Consider the following 18,214-nt stretch of genomic DNA (forward strand, 5'->3'; position numbering starts at 1 on the left):
TATTTTAAAATTTAAAACTTTACTTACTCTCCACTCTTTACAGTTCCGAAACTGAGCAGCATGAACGCAATCGTGATTTGCAGAGTGATCGTCAGGCGACAACAATGTCAGGGAGTGCAATAGCATGAGAATTATTTCTCTGATTTAGTTACATTTTTATATAAAAGTAATTTTTTTCCAAAAGCCACAAAAAAATAATAAAAAATAACGCAAAACTATATCGAACTACAGTCTTACAATTACAAAGTTACTTAACAATAGAATAATTTAATAAATTGAAACACTTGAAGAAGTGCGAATAAGGTTGAGTTTGTGTAGGAAATGATAAAATTGGCTGAAAATAAAATGCTTTGAATGTTTATTTTTTAACGAAACTAATTGTTTATATTTAATAGTTTATCATTATTACTAGTTATTATTAGTTTATAAAAGCTTTTTGAGTTGTCATAATCACTTGTAAGCTTAGTTACTTTAAAGCTTTCTGTTGAAAGGGTTTTTTTTGTAATGTGAAACTCAATTGATTTCGGGACAATAAGGAGAAAATTTTAATCAGTGATAGACAGTAAAAGGCTTTTTTTGTGTGCGTTAGACATGAAAAGCTTAATAAGCTCTCCACACGTAAAAAGCTGGACTCACACTGATTCAAATTAAAAACGAAATTTTCCAACACTACTGAGCTTAATAAAACTATTACTTGAAGCTTATTTTTAAATTAAAACCTTGTTTAAGATCTTAAGCTTTTAATTATTATTTTTTAAGAAAATTACTTAAGTGCTTTACACCATTTAATGTGTACCGTAACATTGCATTTGATTTATTTTCAACAAATTAAGAATTTGCCATACCTTATTTGAGAGCATTCTTTTGAAGATTTCATAAAATGTATTTGTATTACACAGCCAAGGCGGGTTACAAAAAAGAGTAAAAAAATAATATGTACATACATTATAAAAAAATTTTATTAGAAAAACTCTTTAACTATTTTATAAAGAAGCTGATAACATACTAATTTTTTTTATGCACAACAACCACAAGCCTGAGTGCCGAAAGTTACTAAAAATGTATGTTACCATATGTTTCTAACTTTAAGATCTTTTGAAATCGTAAAGATATGAAGTTAAAATAACGGAAACAAAGATTTTTATGCATGTGAACATGCGTTTAGGTACTTTTTAAGGCTTTCCTAACCAAATATTTATAAGAGCCTTTTTTGACTAACTGCTGAAGAAAGCTTTCGAAGTTTAAAGATCTAAATTTTAATGGCGTGTGCGAGCGCTTTCTCAAAAGTATTTGAGCACAAGCTGGCGTTTTTTTTATCATATTAAAAGATTAGAAAGACAGAAACTTTCTGGCTTAAAGCTTAAAAATATCAAGTTAAACTGAAAAAGCCCTATTCGAAAGTTTAATCTTTTGATCTTACTTGCAAGAGTGAGGTTATTTAAATTCCCGTGAAGTAACTAGCAGAGCTTTCATTTACAATAAATTTTGCGCCAAGTCCTTCACCCTAAATTTATTTTGCATTGCAATAAAATATGAATTAAAATTACATTGACATTCTGATTCGAAGAGAGTTAAATTGTGTCAGATAACGGGATATTTTGTCCTATAGAAAGCTTGAACCACAAGACTGGATAAGCTCCCATATTATATAAGCTTTCAATAAATCTTCGGGAAGTATTGTTTTTTTAATAATGTATCACTGTTATGCCCAGGTAGAATTTTCGCTCTGAGCACATCTACATGAGTACCTATCAATAAGAGCTTTTTCTGTTTAAAATTTAAACAAAGCCTAGAAAATCTTTTCCGGCATAAAATTCCTTCTTTGGGACGGGTCTATATAGAATTCAAATAGAGCTTAAAGAAGCTTGATAATCCGCATTTTGGGTTTCTGAGAACTTATGTGTGATAATGGAAATGAGCCCCGTTGAAAGTTAAGCTAAATTATTTTAATAAATTGTCGGATGACTTTCAAAAAAGGTGTTGAACTTTTAAGCTCAAAATATTGATCGTTAGAAAAAAGTTTTCACTGCGAAAAATCAAGTAACAATTTTTTAGCGGAATAAAATATTTTCTTAAAATTGGCTTGTTTTTTTCAAGCTTTTAAAGCTTCCTTTAGCTTGAAGAAATACAATTTTTTTTAACTGAGTAAAAGCAAATTATTTCTTGATTTTCTAATTCCAAATAGTTTAATAAATGTACTTGGTTGTTTTTCGAGCGTTTAAAGCATCCTGGAAAAAGCTAGCAAGAAAAAACTTCATTCTCAGTTAAATTGTGTCAAATATTCGGATCTTTTCACATATAGAAAGCTTTTGGGAATTGTGAGCCACAAGGCTGGATAAGCCAACGTATTATGAAGAAGATTTCACTTAAGCTTTCAAGTAGGAATGTTTTTCTTAATAACTTATCACAGTAATACATAGGGAGAATTTTTGCTCTATGCACATCTACAAGAGTGACGATCAGTGAGAGGTTTTGCTGCTTGAAATTTATAAAATTTATTCGGTGAAAAATACTTTAATTGGAACCCGCCTAAAACAGTTTGGTGAGCCAGATACGCGCCTTCGAAAGCTCTCATACAAGTTTAATTCAATTGCGGAATGACTTCTGAAATTATTCAGTCTCAAAGCTTAAAAGGTCAGGCGTTGGACGAAAGCTTTTACTGCCAACATTTTCCGAATTAAGTTAACATTTTTGGAAAGAAATTAAAGTTTTGGAGCGGAGTAAAATGCAAAGTATTAATTTCCTAGTTCGAATTAATTTCTAAAGATTTAATTGTTTTTTTTTCAAGCTTTTAAAGCTTCCTTTAATTTTTTATTTATTTAAGCAAAGGCAACCTGACCTTGGCTGCACATACATATAAACACAAACACATTGTTGCCGCCGAGCCGTAAATTTTCGCTTAAAATATAAATTTAAAGAGAACAGAAGCGAATTGCGTAAGAAAATCATTAACTGTTGTAAAATTTGTAGCTTAACATTAAAAGAAAATTAAAAATGCAAAAATTTAAAACAAATATGCTAAACTGATAATTTGTAGCAGTTATAAAATTGAACAAAAAGCTTGATTAATGAATTCAAATAGTTAAAGAAATGACACTTAAAAGTAGTTGTACACAAACGAAGTAACATGCATGAATATGTACTAACATAGTACACACAAAAACACATAAATAAATAGTATTAAAATGAAATAAATATAAAATTAAAAAAACAAAAATAAATAAATAAAACGAGCAGTCATGTATGTAGTTATTCAAAGTAAAAATAACAATTTCAAGAATTTTTGAAGAAAGCATATTCAGGGTCGAGCTTTTTTAAAAAGATTAAGCTGTATTTATTACAAGTACATCATCTAGTCGGCAATAGGAACTAAAGATTCAGTTGTTTTAAAGTTGTACATTTAATGATTTTTTCTTAGAAAATGATGTGCTTGAAAACGCAATGCGTTTTTTTTTATTTTCACTTTTCTTATGTATTTATAATTGTTTTTTTTGCGCTTAGCAATGTATAAAATATCAATAAATTCACCTCAAATTAATATGGCGTATATGTATGTAAAGATTGTCAGAATTTGTATTATAGTTTATGTATATATTTTTTACAGCAAACTGTATGTAATTGTATATGAAACTGTTAGCTTTTTACAAGATATTGTCTAAGTTTAAAACCGCCTAAGCATATTTATAAAGAAAAAATTGATATGTACTATATATACATACTTATATTATGCCGCTACTTTTGAAAACAAATCGCTCTACGCATGTGTTAATTGTAAAGCAGTATTAAGTAATTATTTTTATTTACTTCTTTACTTTTTTCAAAATTCGAATACATTGTAGCTTATCAAAAAAATTATGAAAATGAATTGAGTTAAAATAAAATAAAATTTATACCAAAAACCTAGGATTAATTCTATGCTTTTTTTAATTTAAAATAACAGTAGCAGAAATATTTTTACAGACTCTCTCAATTTCAATGAGCCTTCAGCACGATTAATATGCAGTAACTGATGTTTTTTTTTCAATAATAATATTTTAAAACACAACAAGTTTACGGCGAGATACAACCCAATACCGAAGCTCAATTCATTTCAAATACAAAATTTGTTTGACAATTTCAAATCAACCTCGGAAAATACAAAAATATTTTACAACCTCAAAGGAATGTTAGTGTATGGTTATAAGAGTGTGGTGAGAATCCCAAAAACTCGGGGTCAGTTTTGATAAAGAAATTCATTTCAACAAATTTGTATATTATAGATTTTTATTTAGCAGATGACCCGACGTCGCTTAAGGTGAACAAATAGCTGATTAAAAATGTCACGCCTAAAGCATGTGCCACGCCTCCTTGTAGTTTAACATAAGCGCCTACTTTAGTGACATATGTCGCTACACTAAATACCTATCTTATGCAACGCATGATTCCAAAGCTATAGCTGATTACAATTGTCACGCCAAGCCCCATGTCTAAACTAGAACTTTCATAGACCTCTTCCGTCTGACACCTATGTATATTGTGATACATATTTGAATTACCTACTTCCTTCAACTCAACTTGTCTTTGAAATTTTAATAGGTGGCAACCCTCCTGCGCGTAGTTTTGAAATGAAGCCTTTTCAAAACTAAACTCGACTTTTCAAACAGGTGGTAACCCTCGCCAAATATATATCTATGAAGTTTCTCACCAAGACAATCCGTTTGGCTACCATATTTTTATATCATAAAACTTTTTTGTAATTTAATTAAACTCCACGTTTCAAACAGACGGCAAAGCTCTTAAAACATAACTATGAACTTCTCCTCTCCGAAACGAACCACTTTACACTAATAGATTTTTTTTGTCCTTTCCGAGTTTTTTTTCGAAATATTTCCGTATAATTAATGTCTTACATTTCATGATCTTCCGTGATCTTTTTTTTATTCTTTCGAGATTTTTCAGACTTTTTGGAACTTTTCGTTTTACACTCATTATAATTTTTTATGTCTATTATATAGTTTTGTAAGTGGTTCGGCCGCTGTGGTGTAGTGGTAAGCAGTGCGCGCTTCCACTCCGCAGCAGTTCAAACCCTGGTCAAAGCAACATCGCAAAAAATATAGAAAAAAGGTTTTTTCTTAACAGCGGTCGTCCCTCGGCAGGTAATGGCAAACCTCAGAGTGTATTTCTGCCATGAAAAACCGCTTCTCATAAAAATACAACCGCCGTTCGGAGTCGGCGTAAAACCGTAGGTCCCTCCGCTTTGTGTGACAACATCAAGGCGCACGCCATAAATATGTGTAAGCGCCAATCTTTTATTATTATTATTAAGTGGTTCGTGCTTTAAAAATAAAAGTAGGTCTCTCGGAAAAAGAGACTTTCCTTTGATGTATTGTGCAACGATTTTCCGTCATCCCTAGCTAAATTTGGTTTGAAGACAAACCGGTTTCGGTGCTTAACTTCCTTCTTCAGGTTTTTCGAGACATTTAAAGAAATTTTCTGGATTTTTTCCGGATAGTACAAGATTTTTTTTTGTTATTCTTTGTGCTTGTGTGAATTTTTTGCACTTTTTCTGGATTATTTTGATATCTATTTATTTTTTATTTATTTTATTTATTTTTTTATATCTTCCGCGAATTTTTTTGAATTGCTTCGGGTATTTTCAAGACTTTTCGGATTTTTATACCCGAGCGCACTTGTGCACAAGGGTATTATAACTTTGTTCACATAACGGTTGTTTGTAACAGGCAAAACGAATCGAGATAGATATAGACAAATGTATACATAAATGATCAGGATGAAAAGAGAAATCGATTAAGCGGTGACTGTCTGTCCGTCCGTCCGTTCGTCCGTCCGTCCGTCCGTCCGTCTGTCCGTCCGTCTGTGCACACGATAACTCTAGTAAAAATTAAGATATCTTAACGAAACTTGGCACGTGTACTTCTTTCGGGCGTAGGACGGATGGCATTGAAAATGGGCAAAATCGGACAATAACCACGCCAATAACCACGCTCTTCATAAAACGGTAAATTTTAGAAATGCTCGAAACGTCAATATTTCGAAATTTAAGGACGCTAATTTATTCAAAATTGATACACCCCGGCTTACCATGTAGCTGTAGCTTTCGGAAAGGTGAAAAGGCATATATGTAATACTTGCGCCGGGTATTTAATGTTCGGCCCCGCCCGAACTTAGACTTTCTTACTTGTTTTTTTAATTTTCGGGTTATTTCGGGATATTTTGGCATTTTATGACCTAAACGGGATTATTTCAAAATATTTTGGCATTTATCAAAATGTATATCGCATTCACGTTTTTTAGGGCTTTTCAGAGCTTTATGTTTCTAACTTTTTCAAGAACTGTGCTTTTAGCAATTATTTTGGTTCGTATTGGATTAATTCGAGATATTTTGGAGTTTTTTGAAAACGTATTTGTATATGCCTTTTATCTTTTTCTCGTCCTTAAAGTAGTTTTGCAATTGTTCCGAGCCCTGAAATTTAGGTAGATCTCTCAAAAAAAGAGACCTGTGCTAGTCAGTTCTTAGAGAGGATTAGTAAAAACTCGAGTGCTGAGGAAGATTTTCATAAAGAGATTTTTTTTATTAATTAAGCATATTTGAGATGAATCTTCGACATTTTTTTAAACTGAAAAAGTATAAACATAGATTTTCTAACCCTTTAAAATTTTAAGTTTCCCTTACGGTAGTAGGCTGCTTAGTAATTGGTTTCCTGTTATTTCTATAAACCAAAGTTGTGTAATACTTAGAAGTCACGCAATGTAGTTTTTCAAGAAACTATTACTTTAATTATTTTATAATTCTTTTTCTACAACTTAACTTTTTATAAAATTATTTTTATAAACTATTTTTGAATTTAAAAAAATATCTCTTATAACATCAGTACTTAACGCAATTTATATAAGCCCCATTAAAAAAGGCGCGAAAAAACCGTCCAAATGCAAAAAAGTAAATCACTCTAATTTTGTTTTGCAAGAAAAGTTTATTTTCAGAAAATAAAAAATAGTTTTTTATGCCGCAATACATGCTAACTACTACTGTAATTGGAAATAAAACAAATTAAAATACTTAATTACAAGACATATAACAAAAAAAAAAAAGAATGTACTAATACAGTTTAAAATGTGAAAGTCAAAGAAAAAACTCAGAAAAAGACATATGGAAATAAGGAGTGTAATTAAGTACATATGTACATATTTATTTTGGAATAAAACACGTAACCATAGTTCACTTAAGAGCATGCAAAATTACAGTAACAAGTTCTAGACTATCTGACGAAGAAAGTCTATATCAATTTCCAATACGTAAACACATTGCAGAGTTGTTAAAAAAAAAAAACAAAAAGGTAGCTTATTCGAGCAAATAGTGCAATGATCAAATAACACTTTGTGACCACATATAGCAAACTAAATTCTATAAAAAATGGGGAGGAAAAAATTGTGTAATTAAATTTTTTTAATTCTCCTAATTGCAAACCATATGTACCGAAGCACCTGTCCTAAGGCTTTAACCCTTTCTTTACTTTTTGTACAAAAAAACACACACACATATTATTCTATAAACTTTTGATTTTTTATCTTTCTTTAAGCTAACTGGTTGTTTGGCAGCAGTGTTTCCTCAAAAATTTTACAGTTTGTCCTATTACTGCTATCGCTGCCACAATTCCAAATACTTCTGTCCTTTATCTATTAAGCAAGTCTAAGATCTTCGCCCTGTTATAGTCAGGCAAGAGTTCTATGGATAACTTACAAGTCTGCCTCTAGCAGTTTCAAGGAAATGCACAATTAACCAATATACATTGCTTCATTTTAGTTGAATTGCTATGCTTCAGTAATATTACTTCCAGTCATTATGTACATAAATACTACTTGTGTGCTAAACGAAATTTTCGCTTGCCATGGCGTATGAGTTACCTGCCAACATCAACCTATAGTCCGGTTAAAAAGAAAAATATAGAGGCGTTGTAACTTTTCGGTTTATTAATTTATATTTACGCTTCCAGAGAAAACTATTAACCGCTTGTTAAAGTGTTTAATTTTATGAACAGTCAGGTACTTTTTAGTGGATGCGAAACTTAGATTTTTGCTGATTTTAGGACACTCCCGGGACGAAAATTTCCCAAAATAAGCTTACAAGATATTTCTATTTTCGCTGTTTTTAGTACTCTCCAAGGACGAAAATATGTATGACCACAAAATCGTCTCAAAATAAGCTTACAAATTTCAAATTTTTATTATTGTATGAGCACCAATCTAGCGTCCAGCATCAGTTGAGCTAAACGAAAATGGTTAAGAAATTGACTGGTCTAAACAAGGCTAGGTAGCCGTCAAAGCAAATAAGAGAGCTACACAAAAACTGCTTTCAATTCCTTTGCATTCCTTTCTCTACTGGTCGTTTAATCTAATTTAAGATTTTTTATTGTTTTACTTCACTTCATAGTTTTACTCTAAGACAAAGTCTTAAGTATAGTTGTAAAAGAACGCATTTCTGCATTCTGAACGTACCCAGAATATACAACTCCGATCATTTCCTGCATATGTTATAACATTTCATGCATCTAAATTTTTTATTAGTTTCAGAACAAAATTTGCAAAATTGTTTCCAGCAACAAATAAGTAAAAGGAGAAAACCAAATTTATTTTTTCAACGGCAATATGCAAAAACAAATGCAACTACATTCAACTCACCGAACGCATAAGACATTACATGCATAAATATTCGTACGTAAATTAATATATGAAAAATTGTAAACTCATTAAAAGCCAGAACAACACAATTAACAACACAGCTCATACATTTATTCGCATCAAAATATAGATACATGCATATGTACATACTTATATGTATGCAAACACATACTAACATACATACATACATACATGTGCATTTCGCAAATATGAAATGTGCAAAAAAAAACTCGTAAATCCCCCACTTGCATTGACATACAAACAAGCATTCAGTGTTCATATACTACATACGCCCAAAGTCATATATACATATACATAAACGTATTCATATGAAAATATAGACATTTCTGTATAGTTATGCCCCATGGCATGCCGTATGAATTCATACAAAAATATATTTATTTACCTTCATACTGCGATTTCGTATTGTAAAACCATGCATAAAATGAGGTATTTGCATAATAAGTATCCTATGTACATATGTAGTATATTAAGGTGGTCCTTAACATATGAAAATCTAGATTTTCTTTGAGGCACCATCTTATTTTGTTGCATGTGCCAAACAAGGACTTCCACGAACATTTTAAAATAATTTTTACGAGCCGCTTCAAAGGTTTGATAAAATTTTAATCTGATAAATTTGATATATCTTTTATTTTAAACTTTTCATGTAAATTCATAGTGTTCGCCAAAGGGATTTATCGCGCGAAATTCAGCGCCAAAGACTGTAATTTCCTTAAGTTCTTCGGAATAAGCACAGCATTTTTCATAATTTTTCTAAGTTTACAAATAATTAATTTGAAAAATACTAAGAAAAGTTCTGTATAGCGGAGGGTTGAAAAGGACTTCATGAGCTCAAACCACCATTTTTTGAATTTGAAAAAATGGTATTTTTGTTTTCGATTTTCGGGCTATGATTTCATAGTTTTTTTTTTTTGTTAAAGTAATATGTCCTGTCAATAAAATGAGTACACACCAAACAACAAACCATAAGTTTTGGTCGGAACAAAACTCGCGTAGTAAAATTTTAGTCTAAATAATTTAAGCACTAAAAATAATTTAAAAATTTTGAAGTTCTCGTGGACGTCGTCTTTATTTTTTATGTAGAACAAAATAAAGGCGTGTTTTATGCAAAATTAAAATATTGATATTTTTTAAGGACCACCTTAATATATATAGGTGTACTGTTCCTGCATATTAAGACATAGACACAAACATTGAATATTTACATCATTAGCATTTAATAATGGAAAGTATAATCTGTAAAAAAAAGTGTGTAATGTATAAAATTAAAGCATTGAAAAACATATGAAATGCAGAAATGACCATAATTGTACAGTACTTACGCTTAAGCATAGTTTAATTCATTTAAGGTGAATATACATACATACAAACATACATATGTATAATTACAAATATATGCAGAACTCATGTCATAAACTCTTTATTTTGTATACGTACGTGTAATTTTTTAAAAACAAAAAACTCAACATATATGTACTGATACATCCTACATATTTGCATACAAACAAAAATATAAAAATTTTATATCTAAAAAAAGTATTAAAAATTCAAAGAAAAAAATCTCAACCAATGCCTACCCAAATGGCTATGCGAGCATCGTTCGTATCTATTTATATTGTCTACAAGTAAAAAAGCTACAAATTTTCACTAACTCTCTCACCGCATTCTAAACGCTCCCCAAATCAACTTATGCTTTATACCAAAAACTAATCAACCTAAAAAATGTCTAACGATATTGCTAAATATAAAAATATAAAAAAAACCAAATAAAAGACAAAACTTGCATCACACAAATGAAATACATATTTACTTATACAAGCAAGCATTACTTATATATACATACATACATGCATACATCTGTACATCCTTACGAGTATAAAAGCAGAAAGGCATGCTTAGATTAAAGCTTTTTATAAGCGAAATACAAAAATCACAAAATCGATGTTGCCATTTATTCATAGCCATTTAATGCTACTGTCATTGTCATTGTCAATCATTATACACAATCATTATCACCACCAAACCATTATTATCATAATCAAGCATTTGATATTGTTATAGCTTATTCGAGAGGAAACATTTCTAGCCTAGTACTATATACATACATAAATATATTTAAAAACTAAAATTGTATTGTATAATTGTTATCGCTTTCTAGTTCTTATTAATCAAATAAGTATTCGTAATTACACTGCTTTATTTTGGGCGGCTGTGATGGCACGGCTATGAGATCATCAGTATAGTGAGTGAGAGTTGGTACAAAGGTTTCCTTCCTTGCATTTTTTACAACTAGCGGTTCGAAATTGCCTAAATTCTTAAAAAATTTTTATATGAATGTGTTTAACAGAAAAGGGAGAATAAGATTTGAGAATTTGCTGGCTGGTAGGTAGATGCAGCTGTCACTACTACGCAGTTAAACACATAGGCCACGCATTGAAGGCCCGTTGGGATATCACGACTAAGAGTAAAGGTCACTAAAGTAAGCAGACCTCAGAAAGCGCAACCAGATTCTTGATAATGTAGGACAGTTACAGAGAAGATGGAGAACTGTCTCCTCCTCCTCATAGTTCTTGGAACTTCTGCGGTATCTATGGTAAGACACTCTGAGCCGACCTGCATGTTTACCTATAATAAGGTAGCAGCCTGTTAAAGCACACATTTTGTGAGATATATCCTCCCTCCTTAGATAATATAAGCTTCAATACCTTTATCGATCCCACCTAGGCCAAATTTGCATAGATATTCGAGAGGTCGTAGTTTGCAGCCAGCTCTCGCTCGAGCGAGCATAGATAAATTCCCTTAAAAGCAGCTTGCGAGAGGCGAAGGCATACCAATGCGTTCTTTGTCCGGAAGAATCTGGAAAATTACTTTACTATCGGGTGAAGTATAGTAGTTTTCTGCCCATTCCCCCCTGTTTGGGATAACGAAGTTGCTATCCAGAACCATAGTTTCAACATAACAAGAGATGCCGTCTGCTGACCAACTAGATCTAGTTAGAGAAGATGCAAAAAGACATTTAAAGCATCATTTGGCATTGTCCGGATTTCTCCGCTTATGTAAGTCATACTAATCTTCTGTACTCTGAATGAATTAAAATTTGAGGCCTTTCTCAAGGCCAGCCACCATACTATAATTCAATAAAAGAGAAACGTTCTAAACCCCACTGAGTAGATCCAGCGGCATATACTCGGGCTCAACCCCTATTTCTTACCAATGCCCCTTTTCCACGAATATAAAGCCACAGACGCCTTCTCATAACGCTGGACTATGTTCGGCTTCCAGCTAATTTTTCTGTCGAGAATGACCCCTACAAATTTTGCTTAATTCGTAAAGCTTAAGAGTCGGCCGTTTAGTTCATGCGGAGTCAATGTCAGTGTTTTATATTTTCTCGTAAGAGAACAAGTGGCTATGTAGTTCTCTTCGTAGAAAATATTAAACAGAGAAAATTCAAAAGCAATGATAGTTAAGAGTTACGCTCTATGACCTAAAAGATCTTTTATGACCTTTGCTCTTCTAAACACCTAATCTAGTTCTACAGTTCCTAGAACATTGAAACAAGTTTTTGGAAGTATGGAGTGTAAATGATCATCCTTTGGCTTTATTTAGCCTAGGCCTATTTCTCGTGTGACAGCCTCACACTCAGGAAGCAGGTGCAGGACTGTCTTCTTCACTAAGATGATGTCGTTAAGGATTATAATTCTCTCATAGAGGTAGTTTCTAGCTATGTACACCGCCAAAGGGCGTAGACTCCTGCTTAAAAAACACTCGGGAACTTGCCGTTATACATATGTAAATAGTCTTATCTAGGCGTCATAATTGCATACCTAAACGCCTTCTGGTATGCAATTACGCGAAAAAAAACTAACCGAGTCGTAAAATATTTACAATAATATTGTGCAACCAGCGCTATTCAATCAATATTGCACTCTAGAGTTCTCTGCACAAAGAAGCCTTCTTAGCATAGGAAAGTCGCATTAACTATTGAAGAATTAAACTCTCCCATGTCTTTTTAAACAAGGTCGGCAAGGCAAAACCCCTTAAATAAACTCAATATCATCGGATTAATAATATATGTACAAACCCGCGATTATAAATGGCAAATCGAATTCATGTAGAAGTTTTAGGAGAACTGCAAAATGTTGGCACAATTAACCACACTTGTATGCTCGAAAAGATGAACTCCGTTACTTTGGCATACTGGAAACAGAGTTAAGAGATCGGACAATGTGCAGTGAGGAATATATCTGGCATATAGCTTTTCGCAAGCAGTAAACAATAAATTCTTTTTTAGATTGCCCGGACTATTTGAATTCATGAAGATAAAATTTTGCTCATCTTGATCAAACTCTATGCATGCATTCAAACAGCTATGGACAAATAACTAATGACCAGATTCCGACCGAACATTCGGCAATATTTTCATAATCGGCTGAAAGCCGATATCTATATTTGTTTTTGGATTATGTATTACAATTTAATGGTATACATAATTTATAATTCTTCTAATCTTTGAAAAAAGTTAAAAACAGCATCAAAAATCTCATTATTACGATTCCGTTTAAAATTTTTTTAAATTTTTTTTTTAATATTTTTATGCAAATTTTTTAAGCTTATACCGTTTTGTCATTTGAGGGAATTTTTTTTTCAAAAAAATCTTTAAGAAACCATTTTTATTCACAAAAACTCCATTTTTGGAGGTATTTTCAAATCGGTCCACCTCACGTAAATCTTAATATTTTTCTGCAATATTTTGGTGGACGTCTTAATATTTAAAACAGTTTATAATTCCAATGGAAACACGGTACCTATTTTTTTTTTTGTATGGGGAGTGATGCCGGCTAATGTACATATAATAGTTGAAATTAATCTGTAAAGTAAAAAACTAATTTTTTCTACATTTCGGTGGTCCTCTGAAATAAAGATACAATTAAGTCGTCTTTATTCATTCGTCTTTCTCCAAAGTCACGAAAGGATGTTTGGCTTTCATATGGTGATTCAAATTTCCATGAAAGCCACCAACAATGCTTGTGGAAATATTTTCTCTTCCTCAATTTTGTGTTCGAAATGCGACTAAATTGCGCTTTGCTTTGGCATCTGAAAGCGAAAGGCTTTTGTTAAACATCAACACACACTTTAATGAACGAACTAATGACCTAGCTCAATCAAAAATGGTCGGCTCTTTCGCTCCTTAGTTCCAAAGCTGCCCAAGCCTACTGACTACTATTATTTTATGAAAAAGTGAATTTCTTTGTTAATACATAAGACATACATAAATACGTTTATATGTATTTTGTATTTTATGTGCCCTTAAAAATGCAAAATAGTGCTAATTAAAAAAAAAAAAATTATCGATTTACTTAATTTTAAAGTAAATCATCAGCTTCGGTAATCGGACGATTATTAGATCCCATCCGAACATTCGGTTCGTCTTCGGCTTTAGCCGAATAATCTAACTTCGGACGAACCCTACTAACGACTACAACAGCTAACAGGATCAGAGAAAAATCTTAGAACATACAGAGGTCACTTTGATGTTTTGTCAAACTTCTTTTAGCGAATTCGTTACCGCTCATTCATATGTAAGCTGCCTTCATATGCCCACCTGAAATGCTTATTTTGCTTTATTTATTTTTTGTCCGTTTTTTTTTTAAGTTTAATTTACTAGATAACCAATTCTCAGTACGCACCCTACAATGCTGTTCCTTCCCTTAAGAACGATTAATCTTAGCATTATATTTACGCAAGGCAGTATTTTGATAAGACATCTAGCTAAAATGCTCCCTAACGAAAGCATATAGTAACCCCAGAGGAAGAAATAAATAGTATTTACATAAACGCATTACCAATGCGCTAACAAAGTAACAAAATTACGTATCGATTTATGTTCACTTGATGAGTGTAATAACGTATCAAACAAAGTATTAATTAATTAATTAAAATGCTTAAATATTACAGCAATGGAATTAATTTAAACAAGGAAAAGGAAACAAAAAGATTTAGACTGTAAACAAAAATTACGTAATGGCTTTATTACGATATGATAACAACAGAAAAATTCTAATTCTAATATTTACATATAAATCAATACACCACACATTTAATGATTATTATAAATTCGAAGGTACGGTACTACACGTAAACGTATTGGTTGATTAACAATCTCTTAAGTAGATTGAATTGTGCAGCATAATCTGATTTTTGTTTTGCGTATTTTGTAAGCTCTCTCCGGTTTCTTAGCTACTCTTTTATATTTTCGACATACGCTTTTTTATTTCTTTACAAAGAATGATAAACACTGATGTACTTAATACTATATTTTATAAGTGATATTTGTTATTAGGTTAAAAGAAATTGCATAAACATATTGATATTGTTTGCGAAATGTGACACAAATAATAATTATAATATTGATACATATTTAAAAGATATTGAATAATGATAAATTGAGGTGGATAAGAAGTCTAATTATAAATAAAAATAATTACAAATATTATTAAATGCATTTTCCTTATTTTCATGGATTGTATTAGTCTAAAACAGAGGTTCCCAAATTTACTTTTCTCGTAGACCCCTTTCGAAACTTTACTGGTTTCGGTGGACCCCCTAATGCTCATTTCTAACATATTCCCAAAGCTCATCAGAAAATGGGAAGATTAAATCTAACGATTTTTTTTTGCATTGCGAGTGAGTTTCAAAACTAAATTCCGAGTAGCAAAAAGAAAAATAAAATATATTCTTGTGTTCCATTTATTAAAATAATGTGATTACACGCTTGCAAGTTTAAAAAAACTGAGCCAGTAAAGCCATGAAAGAAGAAGCTCTGAGGAGTTATTATTATTTTTTAAGAGCACTAAATAAACTCCTCACATGAACTTTGCGTAAAGTTTTATGGCCTTATTCATAAAAAATAAAAACGGTTTATAAACTGAAAAATGTATAAAATGTCGTTTTATTAAGCTTTTTAAACCTACTTTAATTTTTATGAATAAGGCCATTCAACTTTAACTTATTTGGTTTATGTTATGCAACAGACTACACGAAATTTCAGTTTATCTTAAGTGATGGACAAAATTGAATGATAGTAATCCATATAAGCAAAGAAAATTGGTTTGCCAATGGAAGAAAAAATTTAAAAAGTGTGTTTTTTAAAAAGTATTCGATACTACGAGTACTTTGCAAAGTATCGAGTAAAATCACCAAATTAGGTATCGAGTATTAAAGTACTCATTTTTATACCGTCAGTATCGATGCTTACTCAATATCGATAGTATCGTTTGAACCCTACTATCGAAACCAGATAAAATTTCGTGGACCCCCATATTTTTGTCACGCCAACGTAGACCCTTGTCGAATCTCCCGTGGACCCCTAGGGCTCCACCTGGTCCACTTTGTGAATCACTGATCTAAAATATGTACAGTTGGACCAGAGGCACCATTCATATGACAATAGGGGTATTCAAAATCCGGTGCATACTGTCTAGCATGGTGCATAGATGTGCTAGACAGTATGCACCGTGAATACCCCTAATTTGTCTAATGTATAATGCATAGCGGCCGCTGTAGCTGAGCGGTTAGTGAAGCGTACTACCACTTCGTACGACCTGGTTCGATCCCTGGTTCAGGTAACATCTATGTAAATTAGAAAAAGTTTTTTCTAACAGCGGTCGCCCCACGGCAATGGCGAATCTCTGAGTGTATTTGTTTGGTGTATTTTACTAGTCGTATGCGACCTGAATATCACAAAGAAGGAAGCTGCCGATTTTTGCCTGATTTACCCCGTCTCACCGATCAGGGAATTTTTGACTAGAAATCACATTCTAACTATAAACCGTTTGGATTGCTGTGACTTCTACATATTCTCTAAAATATATTTGACCATAAAAGGGCCGTAAAAGCCATTCAAAATCGTTGGTACAAACAGGGAAGAATGTGCCGGCCGCTGACCTTAACCACCCTTTTAAAATGCTTTGGATCGCGGCAGGCATTGCAGACTGAATGGAACTATTTTAAATAAGTAAAATTAAATTTGCCAAAATTAAAATGTTTACTTTTTTGTTGCTATTTTTATTGCCCTCCATGTTTCTTGGACAAAATAAATTTCATCGTGTTATAGTATAAGCTACTCAACAATGCGAAAACTTTAGCCACATATATTTATTTACATAAACGTAAACAACATAGTACACACTGCCTCATATTTTACGCTTTCTATAAAAAGCGTATGCGTAAATATATTATAAGTATGTTTGTATGTATGCACATGAATCTCTGTACGTCTTTACGTTTTGTGATCAAACTTTTATATTATTGCTAAATATCAGCTGGTCAAAAAGTTGTAGCAACGTAGCTACGGGAATTCATCTTCTTCGGCTGTCAATATTATTGACAGGTACAGAGTGTAAAATGTCAAAATTTAAATGTGTTGAAGAAGCGAAGGAAATGCTATTAATTCGGCTTGTTTTTGGAGTGGTTGGTAGTGCAGAAGGTGTGAAATTTTTATTGGGAACAAGGACGTACTGAATAAATCTAAGTGAATTTGGGGAAAGAAAAACTTCTTACAATTAATCTTATTTTATTTTAATTTAGTTTATTGTACTCAACTTTTTATTTCTATTTAATTTTTTAATTTTATATTTATTTTACTTTAGTTGATTCAATTTAGGTTTATTATTTGACAAAATTTTGCATTTAGTTATCTTGATTTTATTTTAATTTGTTTTATTGCATTTATTTTTATTTTTATTTTTTATTTTATTCTATTGTATTATATTTAACTTTATTTTATTTAACTTAACTTTTTGACTTTGATATCTTATTTTGTTTGATTTTATTTTGTATCATTTTATTTGATTTTATTTAATTTTTCAATAAAATTTAAAATTTTTGTCTTTATTTATTCATTTTTATTTTATCTATTTTGCTTAATTTTTATAGCTTTTTAATTATCTTTTATTATTCAACTAAAATTTTTATATTTTTTATATTTAATTTTCAATTAAATTTTTTTTTTAATTTTCGGATTACCTAATTCTTTTTATGTTTAACTTATTTTTTATCTTTTACTTCTTGAAATAATTTCAATGAAATTTTTTGCGTTTATTTTACTTAGTGTTTAATTTTTTCAATTTATAATTTTTTTTTTAATTAGAATTGTTTTTTTTTGAATTTTTCTAATTTTTTCATGTTTCGCGCTTTTCTAAATCCGCGAGCAAGTATACAATTTGGTTATAATTTTACTTTATGGCTCAGAGACATTTTGTTAAATTTATTAAATAATTTTTAATTCTAATTATAAAAAATCTCCTACGTTTAAATTTTCTTATTGTTTAAACACCAAAATAACCAAAATCCTAATGGCGCCGCTGCATCTAAAAAAAAATCGGCGCCGCTTTCTACCAACGGCATTGGCTATTTCTTCCTTTTCCCCATCTGTTCTGCCACAAAAAAAAAAAACCAAAATAAATTGATTTGTTGACATTTGTGCTTTCGCATTCCCGCTGTGCCTTGTTTATCG

At 31.3% G+C, this 18,214-nt stretch overlaps 1 protein-coding gene across 1 annotated transcript in view; it reads left to right on the plus strand.

The window, feature by feature from the left end:
* Nucleotides 1-374, plus strand: part of LOC118738906 (serine/threonine-protein kinase BRSK1-like) — a gene marked incomplete at its 5' end in the record, with an annotated part of 40,557 nt that extends 40,183 nt beyond the window's left edge. Inside the window, 1 exon segment of the mRNA XM_036469952.1 lies at nucleotides 44-374. Within this exon segment, the coding sequence (XP_036325845.1) occupies nucleotides 44-128 (85 nt within the window). The 3' untranslated portion in view covers nucleotides 129-374.
* Nucleotides 375-18,214: the final 17,840 nt, after the last annotated feature.

This window comes from Rhagoletis pomonella, unplaced genomic scaffold (assembly GCF_013731165.1).
Source record: "Rhagoletis pomonella isolate Grant_MI unplaced genomic scaffold, Rhpom_1.0 Rhpom_scaffold_00005, whole genome shotgun sequence".
In the NCBI taxonomy this organism is placed as follows: domain Eukaryota; kingdom Metazoa; phylum Arthropoda; class Insecta; order Diptera; family Tephritidae; genus Rhagoletis; species Rhagoletis pomonella.